The sequence below is a fragment of the Argentina silus genome (assembly GCF_951799395.1).
Source record: "Argentina silus genome assembly, chromosome: 7".
Classification (NCBI taxonomy): domain Eukaryota; kingdom Metazoa; phylum Chordata; class Actinopteri; order Argentiniformes; family Argentinidae; genus Argentina; species Argentina silus.
Genome location: NC_139661.1, coordinates 18,567,324 through 18,590,952, shown reverse-complemented (window position 1 = coordinate 18,590,952; position 23,629 = coordinate 18,567,324). Strand labels below are relative to the sequence as shown.

General features: G+C 42.3%; 6 protein-coding genes across 6 annotated transcripts in view; 4 read left to right on the top strand and 2 right to left on the bottom strand.

Annotated features, from left to right (window-relative positions):
* Nucleotides 1-1,971, top strand: part of taok3a (TAO kinase 3a) — a 49,450-nt gene extending 47,479 nt beyond the window's left edge. The window contains exon 21 of the mRNA XM_083673385.1: nt 675-1,971. Within this exon, the coding sequence (XP_083529511.1) occupies nt 675-836 (162 nt within the window). The 3' untranslated portion in view covers nt 837-1,971. The remainder of the gene's footprint in view (nt 1-674) is intronic.
* A 414-nt stretch (nt 1,972-2,385) lies between these two features.
* Nucleotides 2,386-4,401, bottom strand: pebp1 (phosphatidylethanolamine binding protein 1). The gene is made up of 4 exons (XM_083673400.1): nt 3,939-4,401; nt 3,400-3,509; nt 2,989-3,089; nt 2,386-2,829 (listed from the first exon to the last, which is right to left on the bottom strand). Exons 1-4 carry the CDS (start codon nt 4,071-4,073, stop codon nt 2,612-2,614), a joined length of 564 nt encoding a protein of 187 aa, XP_083529526.1. The 5' UTR covers nt 4,074-4,401; the 3' UTR covers nt 2,386-2,611.
* Nucleotides 4,402-4,497: 96 nt separating this feature from the next.
* vsig10 (V-set and immunoglobulin domain containing 10) lies at nt 4,498-9,725 on the top strand. Its single transcript, XM_083673390.1, has 9 exons — nt 4,498-4,770; nt 4,943-5,254; nt 5,780-6,085; nt 6,613-6,903; nt 7,244-7,528; nt 8,070-8,183; nt 8,441-8,453; nt 8,725-8,867; nt 9,346-9,725. Exons 1-9 carry the CDS (start codon nt 4,719-4,721, stop codon nt 9,426-9,428), a joined length of 1,599 nt encoding a protein of 532 aa, XP_083529516.1. The 5' UTR covers nt 4,498-4,718; the 3' UTR covers nt 9,429-9,725.
* Nucleotides 9,726-9,961: 236 nt separating this feature from the next.
* On the top strand, nt 9,962-14,588 carry wsb2 (WD repeat and SOCS box containing 2). Its single transcript, XM_083673394.1, has 9 exons — nt 9,962-10,233; nt 10,385-10,550; nt 10,653-10,852; nt 11,069-11,200; nt 11,432-11,532; nt 11,914-12,110; nt 12,599-12,688; nt 12,801-12,917; nt 13,042-14,588. Exons 1-9 carry the CDS (start codon nt 10,200-10,202, stop codon nt 13,244-13,246), a joined length of 1,242 nt encoding a protein of 413 aa, XP_083529520.1. The 5' UTR covers nt 9,962-10,199; the 3' UTR covers nt 13,247-14,588.
* On the bottom strand, nt 14,563-19,722 carry rfc5 (replication factor C (activator 1) 5). The gene is made up of 11 exons (XM_083673399.1): nt 19,559-19,722; nt 19,130-19,194; nt 18,818-18,954; nt 18,440-18,519; nt 18,126-18,199; nt 17,307-17,466; nt 17,010-17,091; nt 16,688-16,817; nt 15,918-15,995; nt 15,078-15,132; nt 14,563-14,703 (listed from the first exon to the last, which is right to left on the bottom strand). The coding sequence occupies exons 1-11, from the start codon at nt 19,603-19,605 to the stop codon at nt 14,604-14,606; spliced, it is 1,008 nt and encodes a 335-aa protein (XP_083529525.1). The 5' UTR covers nt 19,606-19,722; the 3' UTR covers nt 14,563-14,603.
* A 2,116-nt stretch (nt 19,723-21,838) lies between these two features.
* Nucleotides 21,839-23,629, top strand: part of ksr2 (kinase suppressor of ras 2) — a gene marked incomplete at both ends in the record, with an annotated part of 56,195 nt that continues 54,404 nt past the window's right edge. Inside the window, one exon of the mRNA XM_083673386.1 lies at nt 21,839-22,015. Within this exon, the coding sequence (XP_083529512.1) occupies nt 21,839-22,015 (177 nt within the window). The remainder of the gene's footprint in view (nt 22,016-23,629) is intronic.

The window sequence follows — 23,629 nt, the reverse complement described above, 5'->3', positions numbered from 1 at the left end:
GGTGACCTAAAATGTAATTACATCTCTAACAAAGAAAGATGTCAGATTTTTCCAAGTTAATGTCGTCATCTCTAGGCTACATTATTACAGTGCTCCTCGACAACAAAGGAACTGTCTTTGAAATGCCGCCCTGATCCAGTTTCAGTGGCCCAGTAGTATTATGTAACCTGCGGTGGTCTTGCGCCATCTGCTGTCCCTCTGTCGCTTCGCAGTCTGATCTACAGATGATGTCATGGTTAACCCTTATGCTCACTCAGAGAAGCTCAGATGACATAACTGCGGATGTTTATCGTCTGGCCATATGACATGACTCACAATAGTTGTGGGTGTACCTTTTTCTTACCCCCAGTAGTTGATTGGTGTGGTTGCAGATACTCTGGAAAGGAAACTAATTGGGCTACGCACATTTAAACGTGGGCACAGGGACTGAACAAAGAGAAAGGATAGGAGGGGAAATGGATGTCTGGTCACTGTTAAGCTGTGATGCGTATTCAAGCTAGTGAGTCTGGTACTGAAGGCACTTCCAGAAACAATGTTTTGATGTATTACTCTGTGGCTGGCTCTGCTGTTTGTGTCTGTGTGTCCGTCCAGTATTCTCACCATTGTGTGTGCGGTTTTGCATATTGTCCTGTGTGCAGTACTGTAGTTTTGAGTTTTTTTTTGTGTCCTTCCAGATTGAAGAGGAGCTGGCTTCCCTTCAGAAGGAGCGCACTGAGAGGATCAAGCACCTGCTGGAGCGCCAGGAGAGGGAGATCGAAACCTTCGACATGGAGAGCATCCGGCTGGGCTTCGGGAACCTGGGGATGTTAGATTATCCCAAAGACGACTACAGATGAGGGCCCGCCTGCCGCACGGCGCCACATCTCCTGGTCCAGTCGTCCTCCTCCTCGACCCCCCCGACCCGACCTGACCTGACCTCGTCGTCAGGGTGTTTAGCTACTGATGTCCTCACACCAACACAACCTAGGCCAGCCCAGGCCAGCGCCTGTGCTGGTCTGCAGCCAACGGGCCTCCCTCGTGGTGTCACAAGATGACAAAAAATGCTGGATGACTTCCTTTGTTGTGGTCATTTTGGAAGAATAACGATACAGTGCTACATTGTTCCTGTTTCTTGTGTAATGATGACACTTTTGGTGTGACTCAAAGTGGAGATGAGAGAGAGAGAGTGAATGTGTGACGGTACAAGTGAATTGGTGTTGCTCAATGATCATGCATTTAGGGGTAAATTGTCTCAAGCTGTGCAAAAACAAAAGCTAAACTCAACTCAAAACCTGATCCTTCCGCAGCCTTACCCTTCGTGCTGCTTCCTTCAACTCTTTTTGGTATTTATTCATCAGGAAATTTTTACGATAAATTTCAGCAATTTGATACGTTGAATATGTTTCGAGTCACGACGTACATAATTGTACGGAAATAAATGTGACCCGTTTGAGAATTTGATTATTGAGGGGGGAGGGGGGGGGGGGCTGAGAAAGACTGCAACCTTGTACTCAGCTGCATGGTACTGATTCTCTGCACTGGCAGCCGATGTGAATAATACCACATGTGAATCCCGCCTCCCAGGTAGCACAAAGGGCTTTGTGGGCGGGGGGGGCAGGGACATGTATTTTGTGTATAGAAGGATTTATGGAGAGCTTTTACTTATTTTCGTATTGTATTTTAACTGTTTCTCAAATCAAATTTTTTAAAACAAATGATTTTTTTCTCCCTCCCTCCTCGTTCAGTCTTTGAAGTTGAATAATCGGTCAATGGGATCTCTTTATCTGAATTTCCGTCTGAATCTGAATCATTATTTGCTTTAACCACAAACTCTCAAGCTGTGTATTTTCTTATAAACCAGATCAATAAAATGCTTTATTATTGCATGCACTTTAATTTCTTTTCAAGGATAAGAGAAAGCATGAGTCTGTCAGAGCTTTTAATTATATTTGTAAATAAAGTGCTCATCACACAAGTTCTACGTGTGCAAGTTTATTTGAGTGTTTCTGAAGCTTATTGTTTAACTTCTGATTACATAAACACAATAGGCAGTTAATCAAAGTGCATAGCAGTAAATAGATTAGATTAACTTTATTTTTCCAGAAGCAACTTAACTTTCAAAGGGGTAGGCTGTTGTGCTGATACTGTCAGTGTCAACTAAGGACATGATTGTTCTCGACTAATCTTGTTCTCAGACACTTCGCCTAATACACAAGGTTAGTTCTCTACAGATTCAGGTCACTTTGGCTACACTCTAATTCCACAACCATATACAGTACATGTACACTTTTAGCCTTGAGCTCAAAGAAATTCCTTTTGAATGGTGCCTTGGTTTGGCCAGGCTCAGATTTGGTAAAAAGATATTGTCACACTGTACAGGTGAAAGAGAACTCCAAAGCAGCCAAACATGATTAACGGGTAGTTTTATTGTGACTGATGAGGTTTGGTGACACAGAGTGTTTTTTTTTTCGTCAGGTCAGCATGAAAAACATGGGTCATGACGTACAGGGAATAAGTATCAGAATCAATATAATCAGAGGCACAAAACAAACAAAAGGCTTCATTGTTGAGGTTTCTGCAGCTAGCAACAACATGGGGATTTCCCAGAACTACTTAATCTTTCCTGGTCCTTTTATTTTCCGGCCAGTTGTTCGTAGAGCTTAGGGACATAGTCGTCCCACTCGGCCTGGTAGCAGGTGCCAGCCACGGGGGCTCCGAGTCCATACTTCTGGCGGAAACTCTGGATCTTGAACTTGCCGCGGTTGTCTCCGCAGCAGTTGGTGAGAACCGGCTCAGTGCAGGAGAGGCTACCAGACTGCTCGTAGACGAGCCACACGTACCTGTGGAGGCCTGGACGACGGAGAGATGTCACATGGTCACTAATGAGACAGAGGCTGCATTGAATTGAATCCTTACAACGCATTGTCATGCTCCACACAGATTTCACACTTTCTAGCTATACAAATCTCTATTAGGATGCAATGCATCTGAGCCTGACAGTTCTCTTACCAGTGCCTTTAGGAGGGCCAGATCCAACATAGTCAGACATGACACAACCACTGGACACGTCGTTTCCTTTCATGTTCACCACCAGAAAGTGATGCCATTCCCTTCATGAAAGAGAGAAGACATGTATTATGGAAAACAATGCTTACTAATCATTGAAACAGGGGTGGTCAATTCCTGGGGGGGCCACAGTGTTTTTACACCTGCTTAAACAGTGAACTAGTGGTCTTCAATGTAGAGCATCATTAGTTTCATCAGGTGTGTTGGAGCTGACTAGGAACACAATCCTGCAGAGTGTGGCACTCTATACAACCCAGGAGGTGTCCTTTCCATAACAAAGGGTTAATTAAAAAAACGGGGAAAAATGAATTAGTTGTTGCTTATGAATGTGCACAAGGTGGCCTCACAGAACACCTGAATTTGGGGTCTTTTCTGCTGGGTGCATCTGGATCAGTCATGGCGAGAGTGTACAATTTATTGGCGTCACAGCCCTCCCACTTGACAGACGTGGGGCGGCTCTGCACCTGATGACCGACAAACAAACGGGCAAAATGGTTAGTATCACAATAGGTTGTTTTTACTGCAGGGCAAAGTACATGTTAATGCTGATGATAAGCCAGTTTATATGAGTTTAACTGGCATTGAAAGAGGTGTTGCTGATGGCACAGACTTTGCACAGACTACTACGCAATATTAAGCAACGTGCCATACTGCCTATGGGCCACATTTGTGCAGTGAGCAAAGTCCGCAAAACATGAACACATTATTAAGCTAACATAACAATATTATTCACACTATTTCATATAAAACCGCTGGGTATTACAATGTGCACGTGTTCAGCTTCAACTTTGCTGACACCATGCATAACCTGCATTCTAAACTAAGCTATCTGACGTTAGCCGGCTATGCTAGCATAGCTATTGGGTTCACAGTACTAGTAGCTAGTTAGCTACCTGAGTCGGCGTGAGCACTTTGCCCAACTCTTCAATTTCAAGAGAGCCATATTTGACGTCGAGGGGTTGTGCAGGCTTCTCGTCCACCTCTGTGAGAGCAAGGGGACCGGTCCACTGGCTTAAATCCACTGGCATTTTGATCACGGGAAAGATGCAGACGCTGCTGTCACTTCTGCACAGGGCAACACAGTCAACACAACACAAGGGGGCGCTCTGCGTCAAATAATCGCGTGTGAGCCAATCACTGTGGGTTTAGCTCTACCACGAGGACGTTTGGTTGGGCAGGGTATCTGTCAACTCCACCGCGCTACAAAGTTGCACCATTCTGACCCAATTCTGCTCTTCTAGAATTTTCCGAATTATATTCCCGATTGCCAAGTAGCCTGGCTATAGCTGTTTATTACACCATGCTGTGTTGTTGCATAGCGTCTATGTCGATCTTGGGGGAACCTGTCCCTGGGCTCAGACGCTGAGTTGTCAATGGACGTAAATGTACCCGCTGTACCTTTAAGAAGGTACGTGTTGGGTGTGGTTTGACAATATTAAAGTTTCCGGATGAACGTGCGAGAGTAAACAGGTATGGGTAGGAGGAAATCTCGTATGTAGCATGCGGAAAATAATCCACCATAATGTGTAATGCTCATCAGATATTCTAATGTAGAATGATCAAGGTGTGCTGTAAAGCCGCAGGTACAACAGGTAGGTTAGTCAGGCAGGTTAAAAGCTCTAAGCTTGACTAAATTGAAATCAGGGTATGTAGGTGACTGGTCAGGACTGATCATGAAGGCTTCACAAATTGCTATTTTTCTACTTCTGTTCATGCATCTGACAGGTAAGTGTCCTCTCATGGTTGTTAAATAGGAAGACATTGCTTTAAAGTGATACAGTTGCCGAGTTAAAGTTCAGCCAGTGCATGATATTTGTCTATTAGCCTATAATGCTCCATTTATTATTTTGTTAATCGTATATGTTTCTCCTGTCAAATGTCCCCATGTTTATGACAGTTGCTGTACATGGGCGCTCAGATGAAACTGTACTTGGAACACTGGGACAGAGCATTCTACTTCCGTGTTATGTTTCTTTTAATGCGACCCCCTCCTTTACGCGATGGATGAAGAATGGACAACTTATTATCAGTCGCAATCATACATCAACTCCAAAAGCCACAACATCAACTCCAAAAGGGCACCTTACAATACTGGATACTGGCAGCTTGAACATCAATCAGCTATCTCTGTCTGATGAGGCGATCTATGCCTGTGACGTCTTGCCCCAAGACAATAACACTCAGACAGGTGTTTCACTGAAAACCGTTAGTAAGTGTTTTTTTTGTTTTTGTTTTTTACTATCTTACAAAGTGTTGATGTCATGAGGAGTTGTAGACACTAGTGGTAACTTGGTGTGGGGGTACGTAGTATCAATGCCACATGTATACATTCCTTGGAGGACAGGTACCAGGTGCTAAACTGGTTTAGAAATTAAACTGGTTCTTCTTGATTATTGGCTGTAGCAAGTTTTTGTGAGCAGTTGCCTTCATGCTGATGAGAGTAGCCTATGCCGATGTCTTGAACAGGTCTTCTTTTAACATTTTAATGAGCATGGTTTTCAATGAGACTATCAAATACTGCCCTAGAAGATCATTTGGTCAACAGCTGTCTGATACACCAATTAGGGCTGAACAGAAAGACAACCACCATGCACCCCATGCCATATCAGAGAGCAATGTTTCTAACAAGCTAACACTTTTTTGTGTACTCCATATTGTTAGGTCTCTACTCAAGTGCAAAGAGGATGTCAACACTTAAGGGTAAACTAAAGTATCTAATGTTAACTCCTTGCAGGTGGTCCAGACAATGAGACCTCTGACATCCAACCATCCACAACCCTTCCCAATGGAACCCTAGTCGTCCGTAAAGGCTCAGCAGTGTCTTTCAACTGCTCAAGCTCATCTTACCCCTCCCAGACGTTGTTGTGGGGTTTTCAGGGTGTTGCCTCGAGCAACGACTCCCTGGCGATGGGTGGTGGGGCGTGGCTGGACTACAGGATAAAGGACATTCAACCCAGCTCTCAGGGAGAGTACAGCTGCAGAGCCCAGAACACACTGTCCAAGAAGAACTCCAGCTGGAGCCAACAGCTACTTGTATATTGTAGGTGACTAGCAAGGGTAATAGAACAGACTGTCACTCTGTGTGGTCTCTCTGGAGTGGAATGATCCTCAGATTTGGGTCAGATATGTATTTTAGTCTTTTCTCGACTACTTTAGATGTGCTTGATTTAGCTTACCTGGTCCACCGGGTGGGTGGGGTCTGATGTTTTGGGACTATTGCATTGATTCCACTGTGCCAGGCAAGCTTAATCATGCACAGCGAAAGTAGTTATAATAAATGAAATATGTGTTTAACACAGACTGATAAGCAACTCTGCCTTGAGTGTCAGTAATGTTTTGTTTATCTAGCTATTACTGACCTACTTGTTTGGAGATTATGCAATGGAGTCACACTTTACAGTTGCTTTATGCCTGTGGGGTAACTTTGTTACTCAGTGTTGTTACCAAATACAGTTACTGTACAACACAGGTACTGGACAGGGACCACTTCATGTAAAGTTTGTCCTGCAATTATCTTGACCATCTTTGTCCCAGTTGTCATCTATGAATATATTACCTTTCCTTTAGATGCCCCAGAGAGGCACCCCGAGTGTTCTTGGAAGGTAGGAGAGGACCCCTCCCATGTTCAGTTCCTCTGCACCTGGTTGGGGGGCTACCCCACTCCCACATTGCTCTGGGGAGAAGACCATGAAGGACCGAGACACCAGGCAGGCGGACACCTCTTTACCTCAGAGGTGGCAGACAGTCTGACTGTGATGCAGAACAGGTCGATGCTGTACGATGGGCTAAAACTGAAGTGTGAAGGAACTCATCCAGTCATCAGTCCAAAGGAAGAGAGGTTCTGCGATTTTACTCTCAGTAAGCAATGAATAACGCCTTGAAACCATTCAACATCTGCTATGTTAAATGACTAAAATGTATGTAAAATGCTACATGGCTCTTATGTACTTTCAGATTTCAAGTAACACTGTCATTTTCACAACTGTACTAAGCAGCATTTGACATATTTTGTCCCAATTCCAAAACAAGCTCTCCGGTTCCATACAGAAGATCAGTCACCTAGTGCAATGTTTCTTATCACCACCTGACAAGGTTACTCAAACAATGAGAAAGTACTTTTACCCAGCCACACCTTGTCATTGTCATATCCAACTGACTCAGTGACACAACACCTTTGTGATGACTCTTTTTCTCTCAGAGTCCCCATATCCTGAAGGGCAACCATTGGTGAGTGCCCTGGAGGGGACCAACGTGACGTTGACCTGCACAGAGAGCAGCTCCATCCCTCCTGCCAACACCGCATGGAAGAGAACAGCCCAGCAGGAGGACATCATCCCCAGCTCCAAGTACATTCTGTCAGACCAGGGCCCCACCTTCACACTGACCATAGTGAAGGTCAGCAAGGACGATGAGGGGCTCTACTTCTGCAGGAGTGAGAATCCACTCATGGTCCGCGAGTTGGAGGTCTCTCTCACAGTCAAGAGTGAGTAGGAGTAAACGTGTGTGTGTGTGGTGTGTGTGTGGTATTTGTGGTATGTGCGGGTCAGACCCCTGGTATGTGTGGCGGGAGGGTGATGATTAGGAATCCAGCCAAAATCTGCAGAGGTAGAATTTTTCCTCAATTACCTGAATAGTACCTTTTACAGCGTAATTACATGCGTATAACCTCAGAAATCGCCTCTGGTTACTTCTGGTCATTGTAAGAAATACCAAAATAGAACAACTTCTCTGCAGATTCTGTCCGGACCCATGGAGTAGGGGTGTGGGGAGATATGAGTCAGATGAACTATGATTGAACTACGTTTGAACATGCTTATTATTACATGTGCACTGAGACAGACCTAACACAAGACGTGCAGACATTTGAACAAAAGCCTAGATAGCACCGTTGCAGGGAGATCACGCCTTCTCCGGAATGTTGCTAAACCGGTTGTCTCTCACCATTTTAGAGATCGTCACTTGCATCCTCTTTTTTCGTGACGTTTTAAGCATGTGTACAGTATGATGTTCTTTTGTTTCCACAGCCAGCTCTGCATACACAGGAGCAATCATTGGGACATTTTTAGCTATTCTGATAGTTGGATCAGGCTTCATAATAGCCAAAATGGTTTACAGCAGTCGTGACAGAATTTGCCTTGGTAAGATTATCGTCTTTTTTCACTTTCTCCAAAGACTGAGACAGGGCTCCAAGTTAACAAAGAAACACCAACTGCCATGTTCTCTGTCATGCCACAACATGTCCCCCACAACACCGTTGTTGAAATGTATGAGTCATTTAGGGGAAAATGATAACAATGTAAACACCCATCACATTTATTACTTGTGCCATACTGGGTCTGAACCGACCAACTCTGAATTTGCTATTGATGTTTACATTTGTATTATTTTATTACAGGTAATGGATTTGGGTGAGTATTACCTTCCTGAATCACATACACAGGGTTGGATGATACTGTACAGTACACGGTAATCTCATTCACCAGACACTTCCGAAACAACAATGCTCATAAGCTTGGGGACGTGTCTACACTTAGGAACAACATACAGACCAAAACATTCAATTCATATTGCAAGAATCACTTGGATTTAGTTGAGATTATTATCAAAAATGTTTTGTCAGTGAAGCCATTGACCTGCAGTTTGAGCTGGCTAATGTCGCGCTTGTCCTGCTTTCTGAAGGCGAATGGAGGAAGAGAGTGGGGACGTGTTCAGTTTAGTGGAGTCGGACGAGGAGGAGGTCTTTCATGAGCCTGTTCCCAGACTCCCACCTTTGACCAATGGACACAACACAACACTCGTACAGATACATCGAATCCCATCCAGTAAGGAACAGTAATTCCCTGCTGCTTTCAGCTTGAAAATGAAATCAAATTCAACTGTGTTGTATATGCAGTGTATACAGCACCAGTCAAAAGTTTGGACACACCTTCTCATTCAATGGTTTTTCTTTATTTTTTTAAATTATTTTCTACATTGTCGATTAATATTGAAGCCATCAAAACTATGAAGGAACACATATGGAATTATGTAGTAAACAAAACAGAATATGTTTTATATTTTAGATTCTTCAAAGTAGCCACCTTTTACTTTGATGACAGCTTTGCACACTCTTGGCAAGGTGTGTCCAAACTTTTGACTGGTACTATATGTCAATGGTTGTATAATTGCAATGTTGTACAATGGCAAAAAAGTATCCACCATAGCACTGTAGCTGCTCTTAAGCTTTACATTTCAGTTTGTATTGACCTCACAGATGCAACTAAAATTCAGATCTCTAACCTATTATGTGACATTTCTCAGGTGACCATGAGGAGCCAGAAATTGCTGATGTGCAGCAAGGAAATGCAGTCACAGAAGAACCTGTGGAACTTGTAACTTTTTAGGTGTTGGAGCTTATTTGAAAAATGTATTAAGTTATCTTTTAAAATAATATCACTGAGAACAACATTTACTCCCCAATTAAACTGTGAACGGAAGTGTAATTATTGGTGGTCGGCTTGTACAGTATGTAACCTATGTAGGTACATGCATTGGACCGTCTGTTGTGCCTCTGTTGATTTAATTCAATGGTTTTGTTAAAGAATGTCATTTGAGTTATGTCATTGCATTGTTGCCATTGATGATGAATTTTGAGCAATATATTACTGTGTTTTGACACATTAAAAGCCATTGTTGACTATGATGTATGTTGACTTCACTCATTCAAACTATACCAAAGTGATGAGTCATGATTTGGCTAGGCTCTTATCAGAAAGAATTAGTAAAAACCTGCTGACGGTGTCCTCACGATGAAGGCGCATCTGACTGTCTTGCAGGTTACTGTAGATTAAACGCAAATTGAAGTTACGTAATGGGAAACAAGGGCACGTGTGACAAGGTAGCCAATTGGAGGAAGTGAATCAACTGTACAGGAAATCAACTACATTTTTCTCCTTTGACTCACATTTCTCTCCACATTTCTCTCTACCCTTTAAAAAACACCGGAAAGTAATATCCATTGAGTCACCACATTAGAAGATGTAGGAAGACACCGCTTTTCGCTCACAATAAGCGATTTAAAAATATTACCGGTCGGCTGGGACAGCGAGATAATCAGGAAGTGTTGAACACAGTAACCGATCAAGAATGTGATCAACTGTAAACCTTTGCTCGAAATGTGTTCCTTGAAAGGAAGCGTACAACGCACATGTAAGTATATATGTTTGCGCAATATTTATCAGTTATCGATAGGCCGAAAGGGAAATATGGTATTTGGGGAAAGGGATCTGCCCATATTGGTCCCAGTTAATGTTTTATCCTGCTGCGTCCCTTGCTTTCTCACCATGGCTTTTCTTCTCAGCTTCCGATGGGCTGATATTGGAATTGAAATCTGCACATCATTCATCCTTGGACGGACGAGCGGGCTGTGAGACGTGGAGCGTTGACTTCTCTCCGGATGGCGCCTGGTTTGCTTGGTCTATGGGACATGGAATCGTTTGGGTGGTCGCCTGGCCGCTTGATCCTGGGTGCAAAATTAAATTTTATAGTCCGTATTTGGAGGCGATAGGCCTAAGATTCATCAGCAGAATGTGTCATATGTGACATTTGTGTTTGATGCCAACCAACAGAAACGTCAGAGCGGGTGATGATGACAGAGAAGACAAGACTTTCACCTGTGGTCAGACAGTGTGGGGGCTCGCTTTCGGGCCACGCCCACCAAAGTCTGCACCTCCTGGGGATAAAGTACCATCCTTTGAGAGAGGGTCCAACTTGCTTTTGGCCACCGGATTGGACAATGGAGTGATCAAGATATGGGATGTTGCAACGGGTAGGACACCTTGCCTCATTTGTCCAGAATAAGGTTCTTTCATTGGGGAATTAAGGTTTATAACTAAAACTACCACTTAAAGCAGATTTTTCTCTTCAGCCCACCATTGAAATGGTCCCAAATTACAATTACATACAAACCTATGTTTAATAAAGAATTTTGTTTATGACTAAATATTTCGAATTTTCCTTAATTCTGTGTCTTGCATATTTTCAGGTCATCCTATGTTTGACCTCAAAGGACATGAGGGTATTGCAAGGGACCTGGTCTTCACGCCGAACGGAAAGCTCACCCTTGTGTCTTCCTCCCGCGACAAAACCTTAAGGATATGGGACTTAACCCAGAAAGGTAAACAATGACCTTTGTCAAAAAAGCACACTTGGATTGATACTGTTACTCATTTTAAATGTGATTTGCCATAATTCTGTAAATCAGCTCAAAGGCTGTTCATATTTAACCACATGTGGTCACATTCTTGGACCAGTCATGTTGATTATGGATGAAGAATGTGTTGGGATTTGTTTCAGCTGAGTGTATGTGAACCTGTGGATATATCTATTTATTTCTCTGCCTTCATAGGTAAAAAGGAGCAGGTGCTCTCAGGCCATAAAGACTGGGTCAGTTGCTGTTGCATTTCACCAGACTGCAGCATGATTGCATCCGTCGGCAGATTTGACAGAGTAAGTTACACCTCCTCGCCAGAGGACCCCAACTTCTGATTTGATGTTCTCTAAAATAAAAAATAATACAGCAGCAGACAAACTTGTAAAATATTTTTGCGTTGGATTCCCGGGTTGATGGTGAGCTATCTCAGTATTTTTCCACAAGCTGCATACTCAAACGTCAAACGCCCATTGTTCCTTTAATAGATTTACATTTATGGCATTTAGCAGACGCCTTTATCCAAAGCGACTTGCAACAAATACATTTGTCTAAGTGAGTGAATCATCTATCCATCAGTCATCATAAGAAAAAGTAATCTATGCTAGGACCAGGGGCTATTGGCAGTCACAATGCTAGAAGAAAGGAAGATTTATTTATTTTTATTTATTTTTTAACAGATGGTGTGTCTGTGGAGCCTTCGGTCATACACCTTCATCAGGAACCTAACCGGGAGCAACCACAGGACCTTCTACCTGTTGGCGTCCTGTGACTTCTCCCCAGACGGGGCGCTGCTCGCTACTGCAGCCTTCAGTGGCTCCAGCTGGTGGATCGACCTATGGGACCCCTACACTGCTGAGAAACTGGCCTCTCTAGTGTAGGTGTCTATATCCTAATACAGAGAAATATAGTTCTCAAAACTACAAACATTGTCAAGGGAATCTGAAACACAAATCTACTGCGGCGTAGAAATATCGTACTATAAGATTTAACCAAGAAATGATTGTTATTAAGTCACAGCTTTGAATGCCTATTGTCCAATCACAATGCTTGTTTTCATCAACCCGTTATATAATAAAGTGTAACTACTATAGGTATAGAACATATTCTAGATATTCTATATCCTAATAAAGTGTAACAACCATAGATATTGAACGTATTATTTATATTCTATCTCTATGATAACACCTTTTGGAGGGATTAAGCAAATGAGAGCTAAAGGTGCAATTTACAGATTGCACCTTTAATGACGGATGATTTCCTTCATGATGGGGCTGTTTTCTAGGTACACTTGCATAATTCAGTATTGCCTCCACCTGGGGAAAGCTCGTTGAAGGAATTTACCCTTTGTTGATTTTCTCATAGGGATCATTGTGAGATGTATGGACAAAATCAAATCTCAGCATTGCGATTCTCACCTGATGGTTTGCACCTGGCAATTGTTACTGAAGATAGGTAAGATTGTGGTAAAAAAAAAAAAAGAAAAAAAGTTTTTAAGACTTTTTCATTTCCATCAACAACTGACAATATGCAGAACAGTGAAAGGTCTTGTGTCTTGTGTTTGCAGAGCCCTCAGAATCTGGGAACCGGGAGAGAGGGGGATGCTGATGCAGACCAAGGAGGACCGTTCCTCTAATGGCCTGTGCTGTAACTTCCATCCACAAGGGGGAGTAGTTGCCACAGGGTAGGTAGATCAACTATTTCACCCTTGCTGCATTTACTCCTTCTTGCCCACAAAGAGTAATTTGTAAATGATCAAGCTCTGCCCTTCCAGGATATATATGTTGTTTGCTTTGTTGTTGTTGCAGGACCAGGGATGGCAACCTGAGGTTCTGGAAAGTCCCCAGGGTGGTGCCCAGCCTGTGTCACCTGTGTCGCTCGGCCCTACGCCACTCCGTCTCCACACACCAGGTGGAGGCACTGCCCATCCCGAGCAGAATCCTGGAGTTCCTCACCTACAGAAACATTCCCGACCGCTCAGAGGCCTGCTGCCCCTCAGATGAGGAATGGTGAATTTGAACATAACGAGATACACTGAAGGTGTATTTGACTATGAGTGATGCATTTGCAAAGAGTAATTGTGAGTTTTGGCTTTTCCACCTATGTAAGGAAATGAAAACTGGGCTGTCAGGGACTTTGTGATCAGCCAGTTATTGTACTCGCATGTAATTGCACATAGTTGCCTCGTAGATTCATAATAGTAGCTTTAAAATTGCACTTTTTATAATTAAAGTACATAGTATAATCAGAAGAATTATATTTTTGGTTGATATGGCATAATTGTATTTTTTTCATTTAGCTGTAATAGGTAAGGGTAGCACAATACATTTGTAAAAACAATATAAAGAATCTTTTGTGTGTATGCTGATTGAAACCAACTGTTTGTAAATGGATCTGTTTGATATTATAGAATACAAATAGAGATAGCTGAAAGACGACACTGGGCTGTAAGAAACATAATTTTACTTTTCAACACGGATATTTTTATACATTGTGAACATTATTTATTGTATAAATTTGCTGTAACAATAAAGCGTAACAAATTACAGAAAAAAATAAAAAATGTCTGTGTCTAGTTGTCTTGTGTATACCGTAAGGGTGGAATCCTAACTAGAGATGAACGCTGAAGTCAAATCATGCAGATTTCCCATTGACATCAATGCAAGATTTACCCAAATGTCAAGTGAGTTGCGTTCACAGATCTCGAGTTAAGGGAGGGGGAGGGGGGGGCTAAGAGATGAGACTAAGGCTGTGTTCCAAAATGCATTCTTGCCCTTGGTATACGCTCTACATAGAGTGCAAGAAGAACACATTTTGGAAGTTTCTGTTAGTGAATAGGTCTGTTTCATTGTCATTTAAATATTATGGCACATTACACAGCCAACAAAAGACACATGAGGCTACATAAGAAACATCATTTTATCAAACAGACACATGAAAAAGAAAATGTTTTATACAGGCACACTGAAAGGTTTGTCTCAGGAGATCTCCCCCTCCCACTTTTGTGCATCTATATCAGTTGCACATACTAGTTTTTGGAACCATCTGTAGTCGTTAACGGTTTATTGTGATCCAACAAACAACTAAGACAAATGTTTCTAGCTAAGAACCCACACTTGGCCCAGCAACCACCATCAAACTCTACTGTTTGCATATACGAAGGAATCTGATCGATGTAAGCAAAGTGATGACTTCATCTATCATCTAATAGGAGTTTCTGCCGCCTGAGTCCTTCAGGTCTGCTAACATTATCATGGTAGGGGCTTGAGAGGAAGGGCCAGGGGTTGGTTGTGGACCAGACACACAGTCTTCAGCAATGACCCAGAAACGGCAAGATGGAGGTGATAGAGCACTTTGGGGAAATGCCAGTCTAGGAAGCATCACTGACCACAAGGTCTCTCACTGCCTGGAACGCTGCAACCAGAGAGCTCAGCTGGATCTTCTCATTGGTTCCAGAGGCGAGCCTATACCTTAACAAAACACACATTGATACATTAGTTATGATGAATAACAGTCTGTCAAAAGGTTACAACATCAACATGAACAATGACACAGTAAGCACCAACATCATGCCAGTGAGGCTTCTAAACATTCAATTGAATATGTTGGCTCATTCATACATGTTTAATGACTTTTTTGAGTACGATGCTGTTGTTTCTGTTACATCACATTGTTTCTGTGTTGAACTTGTAAACAGATAACAGTTGTTGCGGTTGAACTTGGAAAACAGCCACACTGCGTCGTAGAAAAGCAGCTTGGTCACTTAAAAAAGGGCAATACTGTCCATTTAATTTCTGCAATTGCGCATGAATACCAAGGACCATGATCATCAGGTCTCACTTACTCAATGTCTGCTAGCTTGACGAGGAGGCCCATCCGGATGGCCGGAGGAAAGTCCACTGTAAGAAACAAGAAACACATGATATGCTAAGTTTACAGAACAGGTGTGTGCAGTAACACAAAAACAGGCATCGTATCAAACAGGTCCCACTCACAACACCATGAACATAGAAACAAAATTAATTCCATGGCCATGAAAGCCCACTCTGGAGAGGTCTAATGAATTTGCCAAACCAGCTGAAGCTTGGTGGAGCAATTATCTAAGATCCAAAAGATAAGTGGACATAAAAACAAGCCATTTAATCACATGATCATAAAATGGGACACGTTAAACAAATCTGGCCGTATCATTTCCATCTGAAACTTAGCAGTAGTGAAGCGTGCCACACTCTCTCCACTGTTGGCAAATGATTCCTCCTACAATGAGAACACTGGTAGCCATGGCAACCACAAGGGGTCTCCCGGGAAACCAGAGCAAGAAAACATCTAGAGTCACTATGCAGATGGTGTCAAATTCAGGCCTAGGTCTTTTTCTGATACCGTGCTGCAGTCTGCTTAGATCAACCAAATATACCACCCGAAAAAAAGGCCCTTGTAGATAAACACATATCAATTTGCATGGGGAAACAGGAGGTTATGCTGTCAGGCAAAGATTGAAAAACAAACAGATTCTATTATGCAACGATGTATAGCCTATTTAACACATTGGAAGGCCACACATTAAACACATTCTCATTATACTGTGATTTTGAGATACAGTGACTGTCCATGCTACATTGGATCATCAACACTTGATCCCTCTTCTAAGGAACCATGTACATTCTGAGGTTTGGGGAGCCGTTACCTCTGTGAACGACTAAGTGGATCTCCGTCAGGATGTCATGCAGCGCCAAGCCTTTCAGGGTCTTCAACTGAAGAATCTCTGAGGAACAGAAGCTAAGGAAGTTCACTCCGGTGGAGGCTGGTGGAGAACCAGGGGAGGCAGAAATCGGAGGCCAGGCTCATTGTAATACATGGAATGGAATCAAACACGCGTTTGATAGGCTCGTTGGAATGAGGAATGGTATCAAACGCGTGTTTGATTCCATTCCATGTATTACAATGAGCCCGTCAACCGATTTCTGCCTCCGCCAGCTTCCCCTGGTTCTCTCAGTACATGCTGTTACAGTATAGAGCCAGGCATTCAGAACAACAAACCAGAAAGAAATGGAGATGAGGATACAAAAGGTGTCCTCACACTCGGTGTCATCATGAGAAGTGCTAACATTAGAGGTGGGTCAATACCTGCCTTGACCGTTCAATGAACTGCCGCTTCAATAACATCGTCCTAGATCCTCTAAATAAGAAAGCCTCCATAGACATCACAGTACTCAATTCTGATGCTATGAAAAGCTAACAACCATGTTTATGTTAAATAAAAGTAAGCTAATTTTATTTTATTTTTTTAACCTAGTTTCAATAACCTATACATTTTACGCACCTTGAGATTACTTGTGGATTATGAATAGTGCTTAATTGATGTCATGAATTATTATTATTTTGTATTATAATCATAAATAAATACATGGGGACAAAAAGGAGCATCCGCCTGGTTGTGAGCAATAATCAGGATACGTTTGTAGGCTGAGGTGAAGTCCTTGTTGAGGGACCATTCCAGGATGTTGGCGATGTCTGAGCGGAGAGGGTGACCCGTGCAGGTATAGACGGTGTCCTCCGACACCTTCCCATAAGCCATGCTGGTGCTCTTAGAAACCCCATGAGGAAGAAATCTGTTAGTCTAATGGATATACGTCAAGGAAGTTTGTTGTTTTTTCCCCCCCCCCCACTGTGTATGTTTAATGAGGTAAAAGCTTTAGGCCCTGTCCAGAAACAATACTACCCATACTCCTAACTACTAGACTCTTGTGTAGATCTGAAAGTATGTATTATGCCATACCTGCAGTATGTTCAGTGACCTTCTCATGTCTCCTGAGGACAGAGTCACGATAGCCTTCATTCCATCTGGAGTTATATCGATACTGCAAAGACAGACAAGAGGAACAAATCTCAGGTATTATAAACATTTAGTTTATACAGATTCAGGTTCCTATGCAGCTTTCCATGTATACGCTATTATGACTCTTATGAAAAGGTGATGAAACCCAGCAGGCACTGTGGCCCTCAGGGACCAGAGTGGTTCACCCTTGCCCTAACCTCTAGCAACCCCTTCCTCCAGGGGCAGGGCCCTCCTCACCTCTCCTGCTGGATGACATACTCCAGCCTGGGGATCATCTGTTCCTGGGACAGGGGCCCGAAGCGGAACCTGGTGCATCGTGACTGCAGGGCCGGGATGATCTTAGAGAGGTAGTTACAGATCAGGCAGAACCTGGTGTTCTCTGTATACTTCTCAATGACTGCCAGAGGGAGAGAGAAATAGAGGGAGAGATTCTTACATCAGGGGTTCAGTTCAGTGAAAGCAACATTATAGTGACGTCCATTTTACAGATTTACTGACGTGGTTCTTTACAATTCATTGGGGATTTATATAGCAGGTATAAATTGTTGGACATCACAGAAATATAATTTTTCAGAATGGCCATTGTCATCCATTTCATATGACAAAGCCTTTTAGTAGTTTTTGAATTCTTTACCTGCAACATCCTCTGTGACATTGTGCCTCTTGATAAAACAACATTTTTAAAATTTTTAAAATCCAAATTACACGATTTGACAACCAGAGGCCATAAGCTGCTTAAAATCCTTTTAGCAAATGCCAAAACAGTTTCTATCTATTAAAGCAATTGCAGCATGTCATAATTCCAAATAATCTCATTATGCTTTTGTTCAAATACCATTTGTGGTCTCATTCAGACCACAAATGGAAACATGTCATAACGAGGTGTCCCTTCTAAAAGGCATACGTATTTTGCTTGTGTCACATCCTCAATTTTAATTTGAATCCTATGTTGCAGTCTGCAGCAGTCTTTAAGTCACAGAGAGTGGATAAGAATAGTTGGCTGCTCAGTTGACCATTTGGTGCACAGCAGGTGAGCCCAGCCAAGCAGATGGTTACCTCGCCGCAATGCATTCTGGGCATCATTGGTCATGGCATCAGCCTCATCCAGGATAACCAACTTAAAACCCTTCCTGGAAGACAAAGCAGAGGAAACAACAGACACCAAATTTACCAATTGGAATTGTCAATGGAAGGATGATATTTATCATCATCAATACTTTTGTCTGAAGAAAAAAAAAAAGATAACTACACCTACTAGTACATAGGGGGGGTAGTTGCAATAGACACCCACTGCTTGGACTAAACCAGTCTTTTCAGAGAGTTCATGTGGAAACGGAACAGAGCATTTAGAAGTGTCAGTGTGTTCTCACTTGAATATGGTCCTGGTGCTGGCAAAACTCAGGACAGGACCACGAACCACATCAATACCTCTGTCGTCTGACGCATTCAACTGTAAAGAAAAATGAGTAATCCATGTAAATAAGCAAAATGAAATTACGTTGGTTGTATACAAATTAGATCATAATCTTTGGATGCTCCCAAAAACAATAGTTCAGTATATACACCCACAACCCAGTAACCTTGAATTCTAAGGAGCTGTGTAGCTTCCTGGATAACATAAGAAACCTGTGTTCTTTCTGTGTTAAAGATTATTATTCCATACAAAACATCTAACTGTAGGGCACGATCACTCCAAAGATTTGTGCCGAGTTTCCAGTGCAGCGGTGTGTTATGTGATGGCAGCATACCTCCAAGACCATAGAGTTAAACTCCTTGTCCTTGTAGAGTTGCCTGGCACAAGCAAGGATGGTGGAGGTTTTCCCCGTCCCCGGGGGCCCGTAGAACAGCAGATGTGGAAGCTTGTCCTCTTTTATGAATTTCTGGACTGAAATAAGGACAATTGAACGTTAATTCAAGTTAACTCATGTTTGAGTCAACCATCTGGGGCAGTTATTCAAAACAGAGGAATTACTGTAAATGTTATGCTGCATACAGTTTGTGGTAAATTGAAACAAGCAAGTGAAATCAACATGTTTTCTATATTGTCAAATCATACTTACTGGTGGTTAAAATGTCCTTATGAGAGATCAAGTCATCTAGCGTCTGTGGTCTGTACTTCTCAACCCTGAAATGGGGAATACACATAAGATTGCAAACCTTTCAATTTAGTGGGTAATAAACTGGCAGGAAAAGCATTGATATCACATGCGTTGTCCTGCAAAGCAAGGACACCCTGGAAACTATGCATAGAAGGGGCAGCAAAAGCCTGAGTAGCAATGCATTTATGGCAGTCACGGTGGGAGTCAATGTGATACTCTATTCTACTGCATTCTATTCACTCACGACCAACATAAGCTAGCCTACATCACACCATTTGCTACAGTCTGGCTGGGCAAGGGGAAGACATTGAGTAAAGCCAGCTAAAAGTTAGCTTGCTTGCTGGCTGGTTTAGCCAGACAGCTAACTTGACAGTTAGACATACAACTTACCATGGCAAATTTCTTGAGCGAAGCGGCGTCTTGTTAGTCGATTCCATGTGAATTGCAAATATCTATTCGCGCTTAGTGCAAGCAGCTTTTATAGTTAGCTGGTGTGCGGAAGGACCTCACTTCACTTGCTTATGTGATGAAAGCGTATTTACTTCGCGCGCTCCGCTTCTTCGACAAAATGTGCGTTTTGCGTCAGTATAGACTGCCTGACGGCACCTTCGCATCCAATCGATCCGGTTCTTTTTACTATGGGCGGGGGATGAATATTGCGCGCCAAAGACTGTCATCAAGATTGAATAATTGTAACATTTTACAAAACTGTGTTGTTACAAAACTGTTATGCAATCAACTGTACTTATAAGGAGAAAAAGAGAGATAGAATGCACAATAACACTTCCAAAATGTACGAGGAGCACAATATTTGTGAATTTGTGATGTATTTATTTACTGCATCCTATAGAAAAATGTTGGGAAAAAATAGCTCGCACGTCACTCCTGTGTTGCTCTCTGTGGGGAAATAGGTTACATGACAACATACATGCAATTGTAGCATACTAGCACATTTCAATGAATTATAATAAATTCAATAAACAAGGTCTCTCCGCACACCGACATAGTGCGCACACATACACACACACACACACACACACACACACACACACACACACAGTACTACTTATTACTATAATGTATAGTGGAAAAAAACAGAATTCAAAGAATCGAATGATAACCTAGATTTGCAGTCATGGCACACAGACATAGTCCCTTTTCTGGAGTGCATTAGGCTACAAGGAACAGTAGAAAAGCGAGTTCTATTTTTAATTTGTTGAGGGATGTCCTTTTCAGTTCAGTGAGACACAATGCTGGCTGATGTCTCTGCAGGTGACACAGAGGAAATGTCAGAAAAATCTCTTGCCGCCGACCACCTGCTTCATCGAAGATGACACACTCATACATTGCTCTGATTTTCCCTCAATTTGTGTGTCCCCCCCCCCACACACACACAGACACACACACACACACACACACACACACACACACACACACACATACACACACACACACACACACACACACACACACAGAAGAGAACAAACTGTCATAATGTATAATTCAGTGAGAGATGTACTCAGTCCCACTATTTAGAAATTCTGAGGAGCATAACCCCCAGTTCATTTGTAACCCTGTATCTATTGTGTGTGTGTTTGTATCTATTGTGTGTGTGTGTGTATGTGTGTGTGTGTGTGTGTGTGTGTGTGTGTGTGTGTGTGTGTGTGTGTGTGTGTGTGTGTGTGTGTGTGTGTGTGTGTGTGTGTGTGCACAACGGTATGCACACTTAGGTTGGACTGCTGGAGACCTGGTTTTGTCAAGTGTCACCATTGATTTCGCCTCACAGTGCATGGGTCTACAGCATTTCAGCTGTACGGCCATATAGAAAGGACTATCATGTGTTTGTGTATCACTGCTGCATCACCGTGCACTATCACATCGGCCTAATTCACATATAAACTAAGTATCAACATTTGTTGAATTATCATTACTATCATACTTCAGTTGGGTTAAAATGACTTACAGGAACCATCCCGACAACAACACAGTAAAATGATAAAAAAAAACCTAGTGGTTCTAATGAAGTTCAAACAGTGAGCTCACTCAGATCTGGCTCACTGCGCTGATGCCTATCTCGCGAGAACTCATCCCGCATCTCGGTGGTGCCTCTCCTCCTCCTGCTTCCCTCGGCGATGCGATGCTTTTGCTATTGCTGTGGATTTGATTGACAGGAAACATGTCGGTGCGGTGGGAGCGAACCGGGATGCAGCTGCTAGCACTGGAGACGGGGAGTACCTGCACCCAATTCACACATCACCTCTAAAATGATTATACGACGCTGGTTGTTATTGATCCGTTTGGTTATGATGCGTTAAATAGCTTTCATCTGTTCAAAATGAACAAACGCTCATTGGATTCAGCTGAAGCAAACGTTGTGTTCTGATTTTTATTTCTGTTCAGTATCTGCATATTGTGTTTGATATAGCCCTCAGCATCAGCACCTCAATCAGAGACACCTTGATGAAACACCAGGAAATACTAGAAGGACTGTTGCAATGGAGTCGCCTTTCACATAGCTCAAACCTCGTCTTTAAACCAATGTATACTATATTACATCACCAAACGTTTGTTGGCGTTTTGCAGTTTGTTTTATTTCACGCGTCTTTCCCCATTTATTCTCTGAGTAGATATTTTTCTAGTAGAAATTAAAACGACCACTGCTCTCAAACTATGGACGAGGAGAATATGACAAAAAGCGAAGAGCAGCTTCTTAGTTTGCAAAAAGCCTTGCAGCAGTGCGAGTTGGTGCAAAATATGATAGACATAAGCATTTCCAGTTTGGAGGGTTTACGGACCAAATGTGCCACATCCAACGATTTGACACAAAAAGAGATACGAACGCTGGAGGTAAGCACCCATTTAGTAGAATGACAAATTAAGCTTTGCATTTTGATCAAAATCTGTGCGGCATTGTAGACGTCTGTCATATTTCCAGAGTACTGTCTGTATATTATGCGAACTGTTGACTGTGCCATAGCAATAATGTGCAATGTATTTGTTATACAGCAATATGTGGTTTGTGCAGTGTAATAAATCAAGAAGCCAGAGCTGCAGTGAGCTGTTGTGGGCTTGCGCATTCTGCAGGTGGTGGGGAAATAAGGTGGTACGGCCACTCTTCTCCATCAGAATTCCCAGAAAACGTTGAGGCCTAAGCAGCCTTTTGTTTACGATTCATCGCTAATATGCCTGCGCATCTAGGCTATCATCTACATTGCAACGACTGTTATGCAAGTGGATATTAGTGAAATTGCTTCAAAATATTGTGATCCGTTTTAATTGGCCCACAGGGTATTCCGTAAATTGCGTTATGTAATGGCCATGATATCCTGATATTGTTTGTGGCATCAAAACATATTTCTCTCAGATTTGTGGCCACGTCAATTATCGAAACAGAAAGCTGTATTTTCACATGCACATTTACTTACTGTGGTTTTAACCCTGCAACTCTCTGGCGGGTTAGGCTAAAGACGGGGGATTTTCCCCCAGGACGTATTCATTTCGAGACAATGTTGCAACTATACAGTACATCAACCGAGGGAGGCCCTATGTGATGGGGTTTGTGTGTGAGAAGTTTTAGGAATCATTCGATTTAGTCATGTATAATGACGTTTTAGTAGGTAGGCTACTGCTTATGGAATATGCCTACACTGTTTTTTATCAAGAACCTGTTAAGGTAGCCTACTCAATGTTACAACTGTCCACTGATGTGAGATACACATCTATGCACTTCACATGGGCTTGATTTGATTTGCTCATTTCACTTACCTTGGTATGTATTTGTAAAGTATCTGTGAAGTGTATGCTTGAGTGTTTCATTACCAGTAGGCTGTATAACTTTAAGTGTGAGGATTTTTAGTGGAAATACTCTATATCCTGTCTGAAATAATTAAATGTAGGCCTACGATACACCAATTACCACCCCAAAAGACTTTTAAAAAGTTGGCCTGTGTCCTTTGTGAAAGGCTGTACCTCCAGGAAGGGTCAGGTGCACACCCCCATTGACACATCTTGTTTACTCATGGAAAGTTATAGCCTCAATAGTCTCTCTCTAGCCAGACTTCAACTTGACCCCGTAAATGGTTAGATGTTAGTAGAGAGTAGAGACTCATAAACTCCAGAGATCCATGTTGATGGACAAGAACCTTGATTTTGTAACACTTAACAGCAAGCAGGTAGAATTTTAGATGGTTTATTTGCCATGCCATGCTTCCAGTTCAAGGTAAAAAATGAGTATGCTGTCCAGGTTTGGAATGCATTCAGTTTGTGTACAATTCTGTACAATTCTGTAGCTATGTATCTATGGAATGGGCCTATAAAAAAAAACAATTCTATCTATTTAACACGTATTGAATCTATAAATTCAATATTCCATGAATCTATAAAAATGAGATAAAAAGTATCAACAATGAACAACCTATTTTTCAAAGGAAACCTGTCAATCAGGAGAGCTTGTCTTGGTTT

Bases quoted from the DNA above. Each gene is read 5' to 3' on its own strand.
- pebp1 (XM_083673400.1), bottom strand. From the start codon at position 4,073: ATGCCAGTGGATTTAAGCCAGTGGACCGGTCCCCTTGCTCTCACAGAG. The intron at 3,510-3,938 runs GTAGCTAACTAG...GTCGGTCATCAG, and splicing joins AAGTGCTCACGCCGACTCAG to GTGCAGAGCCGCCCCACGTC. The intron at 3,090-3,399 runs GTGTTCTGTGAG...TCTTTCATGAAG, and splicing joins AGAAAAGACCCCAAATTCAG to GGAATGGCATCACTTTCTGG.
- vsig10 (XM_083673390.1), top strand. From the start codon at position 4,719: ATGAAGGCTTCACAAATTGCTATTTTTCTACTTCTGTTCATGCATCTG. The intron at 4,771-4,942 runs GTAAGTGTCCTC...TGTTTATGACAG, and splicing joins TCTGTTCATGCATCTGACAG to TTGCTGTACATGGGCGCTCA. The intron at 5,255-5,779 runs GTAAGTGTTTTT...AACTCCTTGCAG, and splicing joins TGTTTCACTGAAAACCGTTA to GTGGTCCAGACAATGAGACC.
- wsb2 (XM_083673394.1), top strand. From the start codon at position 10,200: ATGTGTTCCTTGAAAGGAAGCGTACAACGCACAT. The intron at 10,853-11,068 runs GTAGGACACCTT...GCATATTTTCAG, and splicing joins GATATGGGATGTTGCAACGG to GTCATCCTATGTTTGACCTC. The intron at 11,201-11,431 runs GTAAACAATGAC...CTGCCTTCATAG, and splicing joins ATGGGACTTAACCCAGAAAG to GTAAAAAGGAGCAGGTGCTC.
- rfc5 (XM_083673399.1), bottom strand. From the start codon at position 19,605: ATGGAATCGACTAACAAGACGCCGCTTCGCTCAAGAAATTTGCCATG. The intron at 17,467-18,125 runs GTAACCATCTGC...TCCCTCTGGCAG, and splicing joins CCAGAATGCATTGCGGCGAG to TCATTGAGAAGTATACAGAG. The intron at 15,996-16,687 runs GTATCCTGATTA...TCTGTTCCTCAG, and splicing joins CTTCACCTCAGCCTACAAAC to AGATTCTTCAGTTGAAGACC.